Source organism: Sphaerulina musiva, assembly GCF_000320565.1.
Source record: "Sphaerulina musiva SO2202 unplaced genomic scaffold SEPMUscaffold_5, whole genome shotgun sequence".
Classification (NCBI taxonomy): domain Eukaryota; kingdom Fungi; phylum Ascomycota; class Dothideomycetes; order Mycosphaerellales; family Mycosphaerellaceae; genus Sphaerulina; species Sphaerulina musiva.
The window spans coordinates 1437412-1449830 of NW_016017387.1; the positions used below are offsets into that span (position 1 = coordinate 1437412).

The 12419-nt window shown below is 48.9% G+C and overlaps 6 protein-coding genes across 6 annotated transcripts; 4 read left to right on the forward strand and 2 right to left on the reverse strand.

Annotated features, from left to right (window-relative positions):
• Window positions 1-1048: 1048 nt before the first annotated feature.
• Window positions 1049-1826, forward strand: SEPMUDRAFT_117382 (uncharacterized protein; the record flags this gene model as incomplete). Its single annotated transcript, XM_016901331.1, has 3 exons — window positions 1049-1433; window positions 1489-1671; window positions 1726-1826. The coding sequence occupies 3 exons, from the start codon at window positions 1049-1051 to the stop codon at window positions 1824-1826; spliced, it is 669 nt and encodes a 222-aa protein (XP_016760951.1).
• Window positions 1827-1884: 58 nt separating this feature from the next.
• On the reverse strand, window positions 1885-3540 carry SEPMUDRAFT_44481 (amino acid permease; the record flags this gene model as incomplete). Its single annotated transcript, XM_016908933.1, has 3 exons — window positions 1885-3104; window positions 3153-3186; window positions 3235-3540. The coding sequence occupies 3 exons, from the start codon at window positions 3538-3540 to the stop codon at window positions 1885-1887; spliced, it is 1560 nt and encodes a 519-aa protein (XP_016760952.1).
• A 527-nt stretch (window positions 3541-4067) lies between these two features.
• Window positions 4068-5277, forward strand: SEPMUDRAFT_117384 (uncharacterized protein; the record flags this gene model as incomplete). Its single annotated transcript, XM_016901332.1, has 3 exons — window positions 4068-4241; window positions 4310-4411; window positions 4465-5277. 3 exons carry the CDS (start codon window positions 4068-4070, stop codon window positions 5275-5277), a joined length of 1089 nt encoding a protein of 362 aa, XP_016760953.1.
• Window positions 5278-6802: 1525 nt separating this feature from the next.
• Window positions 6803-7494, forward strand: SEPMUDRAFT_117385 (uncharacterized protein; the record flags this gene model as incomplete). Its single annotated transcript, XM_016901333.1, has 3 exons — window positions 6803-6904; window positions 7111-7332; window positions 7396-7494. 3 exons carry the CDS (start codon window positions 6803-6805, stop codon window positions 7492-7494), a joined length of 423 nt encoding a protein of 140 aa, XP_016760954.1.
• A 1006-nt stretch (window positions 7495-8500) lies between these two features.
• SEPMUDRAFT_86175 (MFS general substrate transporter) lies at window positions 8501-10642 on the forward strand (the record flags this gene model as incomplete). The annotated part of the gene is made up of 4 exons (XM_016910406.1): window positions 8501-8580; window positions 8817-10191; window positions 10255-10349; window positions 10403-10642. The coding sequence occupies 4 exons, from the start codon at window positions 8501-8503 to the stop codon at window positions 10482-10484; spliced, it is 1632 nt and encodes a 543-aa protein (XP_016760955.1). The 3' UTR covers window positions 10485-10642.
• A 211-nt stretch (window positions 10643-10853) lies between these two features.
• SEPMUDRAFT_163867 (MFS general substrate transporter) lies at window positions 10854-12272 on the reverse strand (the record flags this gene model as incomplete). Its single annotated transcript, XM_016908088.1, has 3 exons — window positions 10854-11646; window positions 11718-11868; window positions 12026-12272. The coding sequence occupies 3 exons, from the start codon at window positions 12270-12272 to the stop codon at window positions 10854-10856; spliced, it is 1191 nt and encodes a 396-aa protein (XP_016760956.1).
• Window positions 12273-12419: the final 147 nt, after the last annotated feature.

Consider the following 12419-nt stretch of genomic DNA (forward strand, 5'->3'; position numbering starts at 1 on the left):
AGTAATAATATATATATAAGTCTAAGATAGTAGTAGTATATAAGAGTACTTTCTAGTTAATATAAAGAGTATATAGAGATATATATTTAGATCGTCTAGTACAAACTCCTAGAATATAAGTAAACAAAATATATAAATATATATACTAGAACTAGTACTAGGGTACAAAAAGTCTATAATAGTATAGTAATAGTATAGTAACAGTATAGTAACAGTATAGTAACAGTATAGTAACGATCCGGTATTATAACGGTATTGTAACGGTATAGTAATAGTATCTAGTATTTACTATTGTCGAGATAGTAAATAGTAGAGAACTATAATACAGAGTCGGTAAGTATAGAGTAAATAATAGTTTTTAGATAGCTCGATAGAAGTAGATACAAAGGAAGAAGAAAAAACATAACCTGCACTCGTAATTTAAACTATGCACTCGTTCCGTCTTGGGATGCGTTTTGAATGCTTAGTCAGGAGTGCGTAGAACCTCAGAACGAGTGCGAGTCAGCGCCGCACGCGGCGCGTCTGGGCATCCACTTACTGCTTCTAGACTAGTTCGACGCGTTCACTTCTAGGTACATATGTACTTCCAGGTTCCAATAGAACCTCTTCACCACCACTTCTTCGTCTTCTTCTTCTCCATACCACCCTTCTTCCATCATCTGCCTCGTCGACAACGGCATACCGACCAGCTTCTTCGCCCACCTCACGCTGATGAAGTCCTTGTCGTGGCAATTCTTGCCTCAGGTGAAGATGGACGGAATCTGGAATCGTGGCAGCTGAAAGCGCGAGAAACCACGACCTATATCCATTGGTCAAGACACGTAGGACAATACTCACGACAGCAGGCCATATGTCGAAACCCATGTTACGACTCGCGTGTTGTTGCTCAGCTTGATTGTCACGCGCTGGTCGGAAAGGAAACCTGCAGCTGGTTGTCACCATATGCAAGGGCGACTTACGCGATGCAGTCGATCCGCCGAGCGCAAACTGGAAGCTTTCTTCCCTCGGCTCATCTCTCACTGACAATAGCAGAGTGTTTGGTACAGTCATGGCTCCGTTTGTTCTCTCTCGAGCTGTGCCGCATGATATGAAAGAAATCGTTGAACTACAATACGACTCCTTCGAGGATGATCTGGTTCACGAGCTGTTTATGGGCTGTAACTCCCGGCATGTTTTACCAAAACTGGTGGCGAGATACACTGAAGCAATGTTGCAAGATCCTTCAGACATATGGATCATGATCAAGGACGCAGCGACTGGTCGAACTGTGGCCGCTAGCAATTGGAAACTGTACCTGGGCTCGACTCATATGCAGCGACGTGGCGTCGACGAGATCATGCCCTGGTTGAAAGGCGATATTGCACTGGCAGCAAAGTCTCTGCTGCAGCCGATGAACGAGATCAGACTGCTCAACAATCAGGATCCATTCCTGCGTGAGTGAATAGTCTCTCTTGACAGGAGGCCAGGCTGACATCGTGAAATATGGAGATCTACATATATGTTTCACTTCTCCCGAGTACAGACGTGCTGGAGCTGGTAGCAAGATGATGCGTTGGGGGTGCGAGTTGGCTGATTTGTTGTTCCTACCCGCCTGGGTTGAAGCCAGCCCGGAAGGCAACTTCTTGTACAAGAAATTCGGCTTTTGCGATTTCAAGCAGATCGAACACAAAGGTACCTAGTATGATATATAGTTTGTTATTTGATTCGACGCTGACATGAAAACAGGAAAAGTCACCGGCACTTGTATGCGCAGAGAGGCACGTACCACGCGCGTGGCTCTGACGGCTTCGAGTGCGTTAGGTGGTATCGACTTCGGCGTGTTGTGACTGCAAACCACCTGGAATTGCTGTCATGCACAAATAGCATTGTACCCACCATATGTTTCTAATCCTGTCTAACATTCACCACAGGTCCGTTGTACTTCTTTCTGCCTCGGAACAAGTAATCTGTGGCGGCGATCATGACCACGCCAGAAAATATGACTACTGACCAGTTCATGGTCGTTACCGAAACAGGAGTGACCACTGGGAAGAAGCTAATCACAGCCCCGAAAACAGCATACAGAACAGAGACGACATTCAGCGGTATGCCGAGCTTTCCCAAGGACCATCTGGCTGGCGGAAGTTGCTGTCCCCGCATGCGCTTACTCAATACACAGCCTATGCTGACTGCGTAAGAGAAGTTCGTGGCACTCGTGAGCAAACCAGCGATACTGTTGAACGCCGAAGTGCTTCCGATGTTGATCAGCGCCAATACAACCAGGATTGAAAGAGAAAAGAGTATGGCATTCAGCGGTATCGGAGTTCCAATTGTCACGACTTGGCGGAACCAGCCAGAGAACGGTAGACCTCCGTCGCGGCTCAGCGCCCATGCTTGTCGCGAGGCTGCCGCCATGGAGTTCAGTGCTGTGCATATGGTGAGTATGAGAGGTATGCAGGCCATTGCAGTAGCTCCGCCTTTGCTTCCTGTAGCATGAAAAAACACGTCGACGAACGGAAACACTGATGTGGAACTGACGACTGCTTCCAGATTCGTGATGCAGAAGCAGTACGTGATGATCATCACAAAGCCCATCATGCCGTTGAGTATGATGGTCGCTAACATCATACGGGGCACCGCAAGAGACGCGTTCTTCACTTCCTCCGCCAAATGTGCAGGAGCGTCACTCCCCGCAAATGATCCACCAGCAGTGAGTTGTCCGACAACGCATGCAGTCCCAATCGAGGGCCATCCTCCGAAATTCGAGAATTCTGTAAAGACAGCTCTTGGGGACGCCTTGGGAGCCATAACCCACAGTGGAACGATGATGCAAAAGAAGCCAAAGATGTGAATGCAAAGAATGATGCCCTCTAACAGAGGAAGTCGTTTTGCCCCAAAAGTGTTGAAGATGGTGCCGATGATCCCAATGCCAACCATGAGGAGGGTGATTTGCCAGCGCGAATAGACAAAGTCTGGATTGTTTAGAGCCACGAGCTCGAAGATGAGTGTGCTGCTCGTGTAAGCTCCTCCTGCAATGACAGCCTGCCAACCCAATGCGCTCAGCCAGCCCACGCAGTAGCTCAAGAATTTCTGCTGGGAACTCGGTGCGAATTCAGAAACCCAGTCTGACTGCGAGTCAGCATGTTCTAGGTCGCGCGCGGTCAACTACTCACGATACTGTCCACCGCTGGTAGGCGACATTGAAGCCTTGGTCAGGTCAGCTAGGGCACAATTCGTAGAACAAAAATTGCTGACCATTTCTGCAAGACTGCATACGAGACAAATGGTGAATATCCAGGAAGCCAGATACACCCAAACTGTCCCGGCAAGGCCACCATTGATGAGCGAGAATGTGGACGCCTGAATGACGGATATCCATGTCGCCATGGTCACTGCTGCCATACCGAGGATCGAGAAGGTTTTGAAGTTTCTCCTCAACTCTTGCTCCTTGCCGAGTCTATGCATGTCGACTACATCTTGCTGTACACCAGTCTTGGTGATGCTCTGCTGGAAATCGTCGATGGCAAAGTTCCGAACCTGATCGCTCTTGCTAAAATCCATCACGTCGGTCATGATTTGGCGATTCGCGTGAATCTGTGCTCCTGGCTGAGCTTAATATCAAGCATGAACAGCGGCGATTACACAACGTGGTGTACAGATCATTAACGCTGACGCCACATCAATGTGGGAGACTGTCGTGTAACCCAACCCGCTTCTCCGGCAACGCCAGAATTCCACCGATACACCTTGCTTCGTAACCGACGAAGCGAACCATGTGACGGTCTCGGCGAGTTCGTGTGTAGTACTTCTGGTCATCCAATTCACGGTGAACATCCCATCGCTGAACTCAGGGGCGAAGCGCTAAGTCCCTAGGCACATCCGCAAGTTGTCATGTGGAAAGTGAGTGCTGTGTTCGTTAACGAGACAGATAAGCCAGTGTGGCCACTTCTGCATCCCGTTCATATCTTGTCCGCGACGAAGTGGGGGTGAGCAACAGCAACTGGAATGCTTTTGATTAACATCACAGGCATGTGCTCGCATACTGCATCATAGAAGTACGCTCCGATAGACGATCATTTCCGAAACTCATGGCCGACAGCGCAGTGCCAACTTGGGAATTCAGCACAGCTATCACGCAGGACAGTCATGGAGCGTATCTTATGGTTGTAAGCATACTTGGCCTCGTTGCCAGTGTACTTGTGCTGGGCAACCGCTTGATCATCAGGTGGCCTTGGAGTGAGCTGCTAGGCAATGATGACTGGGTTTGTATAGCTGCAACGGTATGGTAGATGCGTCTGCAGTGTTTCATGTCCACACTGACCCTGTGGAGGTAACAGCAGTCGCGCAGAGCGCAATCCTCCTCGGTGCTGTCAGGGAAGGGCTCGGCGAGAGATCAGACTTGATCGGGGGAAAGGTTGTCGTGGTTCAAAAGGTATGTCCACCCAGCCCACAATGATCTGAGAAGTATGCTGATCTCCCTTCCAGCTCATATACACCAGCAGCATTCTGTTCGTCCTAGCACTCTGCTTGGGCAAGCTGGCAGTTGCCTGCCTGTTGAGTCGACTGTCGCCACGACGCGCTGCTACTGCTATCACTTGCGCTATCTTGCTATATGGACTTGCTGGGATTCTCACAATTGCACTCTGCCAAGATATCTCACAGCCCTGGATGGTCACAGCCGCGTCATCTAGGTCAACGTTAGCAAGATGGGCAGCCGTGGAGGCGATGGGCATGGCACTAGACACCGTCTTGATCGCATACTCAGCCTCTCTGGTTGGTGATCTGAACATCAGAAGAAGCACCAGGTTCTCGGTCTTCCTCGGGTTTGCGTTGCGATTCCCCGTAATCATCTTTGCGGCACTCCGTCTGGCAGCTATGGCGACCATCGACTACCAGGACATCACCTTCTCGTGTGTCAACACCGAGGTCTATGGCCAAGTGGAGATGCACTACAACCTCGTCGCTGCCACGATACCGTGCCTTCGCATCTTTCTCAAAGGCTGGAATACCAGCTTCAACAGCACGTCATTGAAGGGGATCGATCCTGAAGCGTATACAGTACATTCTTCACTCTCTCCTGCTCGAACACCCCGACCCTCCAAGCACTCCCGACCATCGCAGAGCAACAGACTGTCGTGGCGGAGCAGGCGGGCTGACATGGATGAGATCTTCGATGGCATCACGCACAAGACGGAGTCTACCATCTCCTCTGACCGACACGCAATTCATCGTCAGACCTGCGATGGGTCGAAGCATCCAATCACTGTACATCACTCTATTGATATCGAGATAAAGTGATGATCTTACGCTTAGGGCCAGCATATAGATATAAATATACCGGGACTTGCCAACTTCCGACTAGGGTTGACCAGAATAGGTATCTACACGATGCTACGGTCTACCTGCATATGACCTTGAATCCCCACGCAACTCTTCGCGAACTTATTGTTTGGGTTTGCACTCTTTGATAGTTCATGGTCTTCGCCCGGGTCTGGACTTTTCCTTCTGCCTTGAGTTGGTACATCATCTTGTTTTTCTTTTTTCCATGCAAAGCTTTCAGGAGTCAGGACGACCTTCTGCCAAACAGTGTTCGTTGTCATTATCATCAGCATCAGCATCAGCATCATCATCATCATCATCAGCATCATCATCATTCATCTCAGAGAATAGAACACGGTCACACGAACGACAGAACACGAGGAAGTGATGCAATGTCGCCGTCCAGACGCGTTGTATGGGATAATCGACGAGGATTATGATGACACATGCATGCCCAGCAGCCCACCTAGGATCGGAAATGTGGGAGAACGAGGGGAATGCATACCATGTTTACATGCAACTCTCTTTCGGCCGCCAATTCCTTTTTTTTATCGTTTTTTTTTCTTTTTGCCTATCAAACATACCAACAACAATACGTCGCGGCTCTGCTTCCTATTGGGTCATCTCTTTCTCTCACAGACACACACACATACCTATACCTATATCTGGAAACCCGAGCTGACACTGTACGACGTCTCTTGGTCCTCGGGTTTTGTTTTCAAAGAGTACGGTAGTCTTCGTGGAGAAATTCCTTGGCGGCGTCGTATAGAATCGAAATACATGTAGCCCTACATGTATATTTAAACCAAAATCAAAAAGTTAAGATAATGACTATGATTGATTGATTGATTGATGATTGATGACCACCATGATGATGAAGATTGCAGGTTTCGTTTCCCCCCTTCCCCCCCTATCCCTCCCCCCCCAAAAATACTACTGTACGTAGGTAGGTAGGTAGTATCGTACATACACGTCTACTAACTACCTGACCGTAGCCAGCACTCTCATCACCCCATGGGCCCATGATGTATGTCTCTATCTGGGCGGGAAGGGGAGGGGGCGTGGTCAGTCAGCCTGAATTGCGAGCCCAAATTTGCTGGTAAATTCCGTATCTGTTACTTTCCATAGGTACGGTTGATTGGTTGGTTGGTTGGTTTGTAATCTGACAATACGAAGGAGAAAAAGAAGGAGAAGGAGGAAGAGGAAGAGGAAGAGGAAGAGGGCCTAGCCTGGTCTCTGCCTCCTGGGCGTTCATCATGGTTTAAAAGGTATAAGATACGTTAATTCGGACATGGTATGGATGGATGGAGGGAGTGAGATAAATAGATAGATAGGGACACACTCAGCCTCGTTTCTTCCCCCTTCTCATCATTATTATCATCCTTCCCTCTCACATCCATAAGGAATATTCGTTTTTGTCGCCAAACCCTTGTCTTGAGGCAGAAGAAGAAGACCAAAACCTACCACACGGAATCCATCTGATCCATCCATCCATCTATCCACGATGCAGCAACCCATTGCTCTCGCTGCTGCCTTCTTCGCAGTCGGCGGTATGGCTCAGTGGTCTTATACAGACTGTTCGCAGCTTCTGGGTGGCTCTGGCTATGTAAGTCCATCTATCCTTTCCATCCATACCCGGGCATCATCAACTACCCATTCATCATCACTTACCCACTCCCTTCTATCATCACTTACCCATTCATCACTTACCCATTCATCACTTACCCACTCCCCTCTATCATCATCATCATCAACCCACTTCCCCATAATCACTTCCCCATAACCATCTCGCTCATCACAAAAACAAAACAGGTCTGCAGCCCCGACTACTCCACAGTCTCCTACTGCCAACCCGGCCTAGAACCCGAGGTCGTCGACTCCCAATACTGCGACTACGGCGACTGTTGGGCAGATCAATTCAATGGCTTCTGCACATATGAAATCTCGAAGAAGAATCAGGCTCGTGGTCCGACGGATTGTACGCAGGTGAATCCGGAGGGAGGTTATGTTTGTAGTGAGGATTATACGACTTTGGTGAGTTTTTTTATTTTTTTTTTTTTTTATTTTCTTTTGCTGACGGCTTTTGTGTTTTTGTAGTACCAATGCTCTGGTAGCGTAAAGGCGGTTGCGGATATTTGTGATGACCCTACTTGCTTTGCTTCGACTACTGGTGATCAGGGAATGTGTATTCGTTAAGAGAGGGAGATGGAGAAGGAGATGGAGAGGGAAATGGAGAGAGAGGGAGATGGAGAGGGAGAGAGAGAAAGGGAGAATGTGTCGATGGCTGCTGAGTCAGGGGGGGTTTTTCTCTTCTTCCAAACTTGAACTTCACAACAAAGGGGGTTTGTTGGTGAATGCGGTCTGCCACGATTCACGAAGAAAGAGAGAATCCCAATGCGTAATACCACTTTTCTCTTCGTGATATAATCAAAAAAACATTCTCAAAAATTCTCTATTGTGACATTGTTCCGGTGAAAGTCGGCAGATTCGGCCGGGGGGAAAATTGGGTTTATTCTTGGATCGAAAGCAAGGGGAGAGAGACAAGGAAACAAGGACACCGTGGCTGCTGAGATTGGGATTCTCCGTTGCGAGACAGCATTTCTTCTTTTTTTCGAAGACCGAACTTTAGCTCTTACTAGAGATACAACTTATACCGTGCGTGTGTAGTGAACAGTATTACTTGTACTCCATGGATTGACTTGATTCTCTTTCTTTTTTCATTTGACCATGTTTGCAGGATCATCGGGCTCAGACTCGAAATATCAGCGGCTTCGGTGAGTTTTCCTCCTCCTCTTTTCCTTCTTCTTGCAAGATACTATTCTGGCATGAATAAATATCACCACATTCGCGGACTTATGGATATGATGATGATGATGATATATGACACGTAAACCAAAAAAGAGAAAAAAGAAACAACCTTGCTGATATCACGAAAAAAAGTGATGAATCCGCAGCAGATTTCGAACTCACTCCTCTCGAACATGAACAACAACAACAACCGGGGAGCCTGAACAACAACAACAATAGTCCTGTCATCACCAGTCTCGAATTATCCTCCGATGAAGAAAGCAGCGACCTACACAGAAGACAACTCCAACAACAACAACAACAACATCTTCTCGAAAATGGTGGTGGTGACGCCAAATTCCGACTTTCCAAACATGCCGCCTTGGAAAATCAAGAATATGGCAGCGCCGCTGTCATGGAGGGTGTCGTGGCCGTCTGGGGCAAATGGGGCAAATATTGCTTGATTGGCGGAATGGCGATGATGATTGTTGCATAGTAAGTGAATCATCATTATCATAAGATACAAAAAAAGGAAAAAAGGAAAAAAAAAAAAAGAAAAGAAAAGAAAAGAAAAGAAAAGAAAAGAAAAGAAAAGGAAAGAAAAGAAAAGGAAAAGAAAAGGAAAGGAAAAGGAAAAAGAAATGGCACAACTGAGGAGAGGCGATGCGAGGGCTCTCTGGCTGGCCTCTTTTCTTTTTACAAAAGAAAAAACTAATATTTTTACCCGACAGTGAATTAGACAATTCCACAACATCCACCTACGAAACATACGCCATGTCCGAATTCCGCACCCTATCCATGGGCGGCACCCTCGACGTAATCGGAGCTCTCGTATCCGCCAGCGTCAAAGTGCCCATTGCGAAAATCTCCGACGTAATCGGACGAGGAGAAACATATTGTCTCATGACATTACTTCTCATGATATCCTACGTACTCCACGCTCTCGCCCAAGGCTTCCCCAGTTTCGTGGTCGGATCACTATTTTTCCTCGTGGGCCAAGCGGGAATTGCTCTGTTGGATTTTATTGTGGTTTCGGATGTGACATCGATGCGATCGCGAGCGTTGGTGGGGAATTTGTTGTATTCGCCCTATCTCATCATCACCTGGCTTTCGGGGATTATAGTGGATCGCGTGAAGGATGGGATTGGATGGAGATGGGGATATGGCATGTTTGTGTTCATCACGCCCATGGGGTATACGTTGTTGATCATGACATTGCTCTATTTGCAGCGCAAAGCGAAAGCGGCGGGATATGCGACTTCGAAGAGGACGACGTTGAAGGAATTTTGCTCGCGCATCGATCTGGGAGGCTCGTTGTTGTTGACTTCGGGTTTGGCTTGCATTCTGCTGCCCATTACGCTGGCCGCCCAGAGTCACGATCACTGGAAATCCGCTTGGGTCAGCATCCTGATTCTTCTGGGAATCGTCCTGCTGGTATGCTTGGTCATTTACGAAGCCCTGTTCGCTCGCCATCCGGTCATGCCCGTCTCGTATTTCCACATGCGAGCTATCATGGTGGCATTCTTCGTCATGTCCATTGATGCTTGCGGCTATCGAATCACGCATACATATCTCTTCGCGTGGTCCATTGCAACGCACAACTACTCGGCACGCACTGCAATGTACTTGACGTACATCAGTGGACTGACGCAGCTCCTCACGGGCATCGTGGTCGGCCTTGTGATTTACAGACTGAGATTTTACAAGTGGGTGAGCGTGGGTGGCTCGTTTATTCGAGCGTTTGGATACGCCATGATGATCCGAGTGCGTACCAACAGCAGCACCACTTTCGAACTTTTCGCCGTACAAATGATTCAAGGTCTGGGGAGTGGCTTTCTCGAAACGAGTATGTTTGTGGCCGCACAGATCATGGTGCCTCACGCCGAACTGGCCCAAGTCACAGCTCTCATCGCCACGGCTTCGCATATAGGCGGAGGTGTAGGCTCTGCTATCGCAGGTGGCATTTATACAACATCCATGAAAGGCCGACTGAGAGCTCGATTGGGTCCGGATGCCACAGAGTCCCAAATTGATGGACTCTACGACTCCATCACAGGGGTTTTGCCAGAATGGGGAACTGAGGGCAGAACTGCAGTTGCTGCTGCGGTACGTGTGCCTCGATCGTGGAGAGAAGTCTTGTTGCACTCTTGAAGCTGACTTTCGGTGTAGTACTCGGATGTCATAGGCTATATGACTGTGGTCTCGCTGTATGTGGCTTTGCCAGCCATAATACTGGCTTTGATCATGCCTAATAATAAATTACGGTAAGCGGCTCCAGGTTCGGCGCTGCCATCTTCTCCGCTAATTTGTCCCCTAGAGATGGAAAAAATCTACGAGAAGCTGCAGATGACTCCAGGAATATGAGTGAGCCAGATTCGAGCCACGATCGGGCAATGTGACTTTGCTTCTGGGCTCTTTTGAGAGACCATCATCGTTCCTGGAGAACCAGATCCATCAAGAATAAATACGCAGTACCCGGTAGAGCATCCGAGGCATTGACCTTGGCACAGAGTTCATTTGAATATGCCTGTCCAGTGTCCAGTGTCGTATTCCTCGTGAATATCAGACCATCGAAGATGTCCCCGTTTCGGTTTCCCGCTCCGCATTCGTGTCCCCTCATCCATGAGTGAACTCCACGAGGCCACCCCGACCCAATAGACCAGTTTGCCAGGGGACCTTGAGCATCTCGTATCGAATCAAAGCCAATATGTTCGATCCTCGTAAAGTAGTTCTGCTGACAGCTTAACAGAGAGTTGGAATAGAATACTCTAATAGATGACTGCGAGTTTCCAGCCAGCTTTCATCACTCTGACTGCCACGAAACAGCACAAGCCACAGATATAGCAACCACCGGTAAAGAGCGCAACTGCCCAATACGAGCCTCCAGTCGCTGAAATCAAAGCTCCAGCGATGGGCAGACCTGTGAGGCATCCGAGTGAGACGATGGTGTACGTCGTGGCGATGTAGCGTCCGTAGTCCTTAGTCGGACACAGCATACCCACGCAGACCGGCGTCAAGCTGATATTCGAGCCACTGGCAAAGCCCATCAAAGCAGCGTAAACGATGGTGAGAGCGAGAATGGTCTGAGGCGAGGAGCTACTTTCGCTTGTTGCGTATACTGCAGCAGGAAGCCACAGCGCAAGCGACGAGGCGGCACAAAGGAAAACTGCGACGATTTGTGTGTTGAAACGACCCAACTTATCCGCGACGTATCCTGGTACCCATCGACCGAAAAAGGAACCGGCGTTGAAGATGGCGAGGAGTTGGTATGCGAACGTGGGCGAGATGGCTCCATCAGTGTCTAACGCGTAGGAAGTGAGGTAGGCCACTGGGATGAAAAGGCCCCATTCGAGGAAGTATGCGCCTGCTGTGACCAGTGCAAAGGGCAGATCTTTGAACACGCTCACGTCTGGCCAGGCGCTTCCTCCTGGCCGCGGTGGAAGGCGTGCGCGAAGCAGCAGGATGGCAACAAGCAACAGCAAAATGAAGATGAATCCTTGGATCCTCGTGGCCCAAGCCCAGCCAACCTTGGGGAACAAATCTTGTAACATCAACGGAAAGCTGGGAGGTCGAGACATTGTCAGCAGCCGGACGTCTGCACTCCCAGTGGTCTGGTCTGGTTTGCAACTTACATCACTCCACCAAGTGCTCCGCCACATGTTGCAATTCCAGTCGCATTGGCTCTACGACGCAAAAACCAATGTCCCACTGATGATACAGCCGGCGTAAAGATCATGGCTGTGCCGATTCCTCCAAGCACGCCAAAGACCAGCATGAAATGCCCTGGTAGTAACACATCGAAGGTCAGCACAATCCTCTCCGTTGATGCGGAGCCGTTCGCAAAGCTCTTTCTGTAAGCTCTTCGCCGTAGTAGGCTGGAGCTTATTGAGTGAGACATTCAGCATAGGGAATGCCTTCCAACAGGGGGTACTGCACTGACAATACTGCGAGCATACTCCCAAGAGCATAATGCTCAGGAGCAAGCAAATCGATCCTATAACGACCAACCAGAATGGACCGTGTTTGTCGAAGAACGGCCCTACTTGGACGCCAGCTCCGAATGACAGAAAGATGTACACGGAGAAGATCCAACCTATTGTCGATTCGGAGTAGCTAGACAGCTGATTCATGGCTAGATATGCCTGATATGTTCCCACGGTGTTCATGTATCCAAAACAAGCCATCATACCACTGAACGCTCCCACAACCACGAGCCAGGCTCGAAGGCCACCCTCGGGATATGTGTTGCCCTCGTCGTCCGTAGAGATATCGGATGTATCAACACTCTCCTTGCCCGCTGCTCGTTCATCGTCTGAAGTGTGCGCTTCGGCATG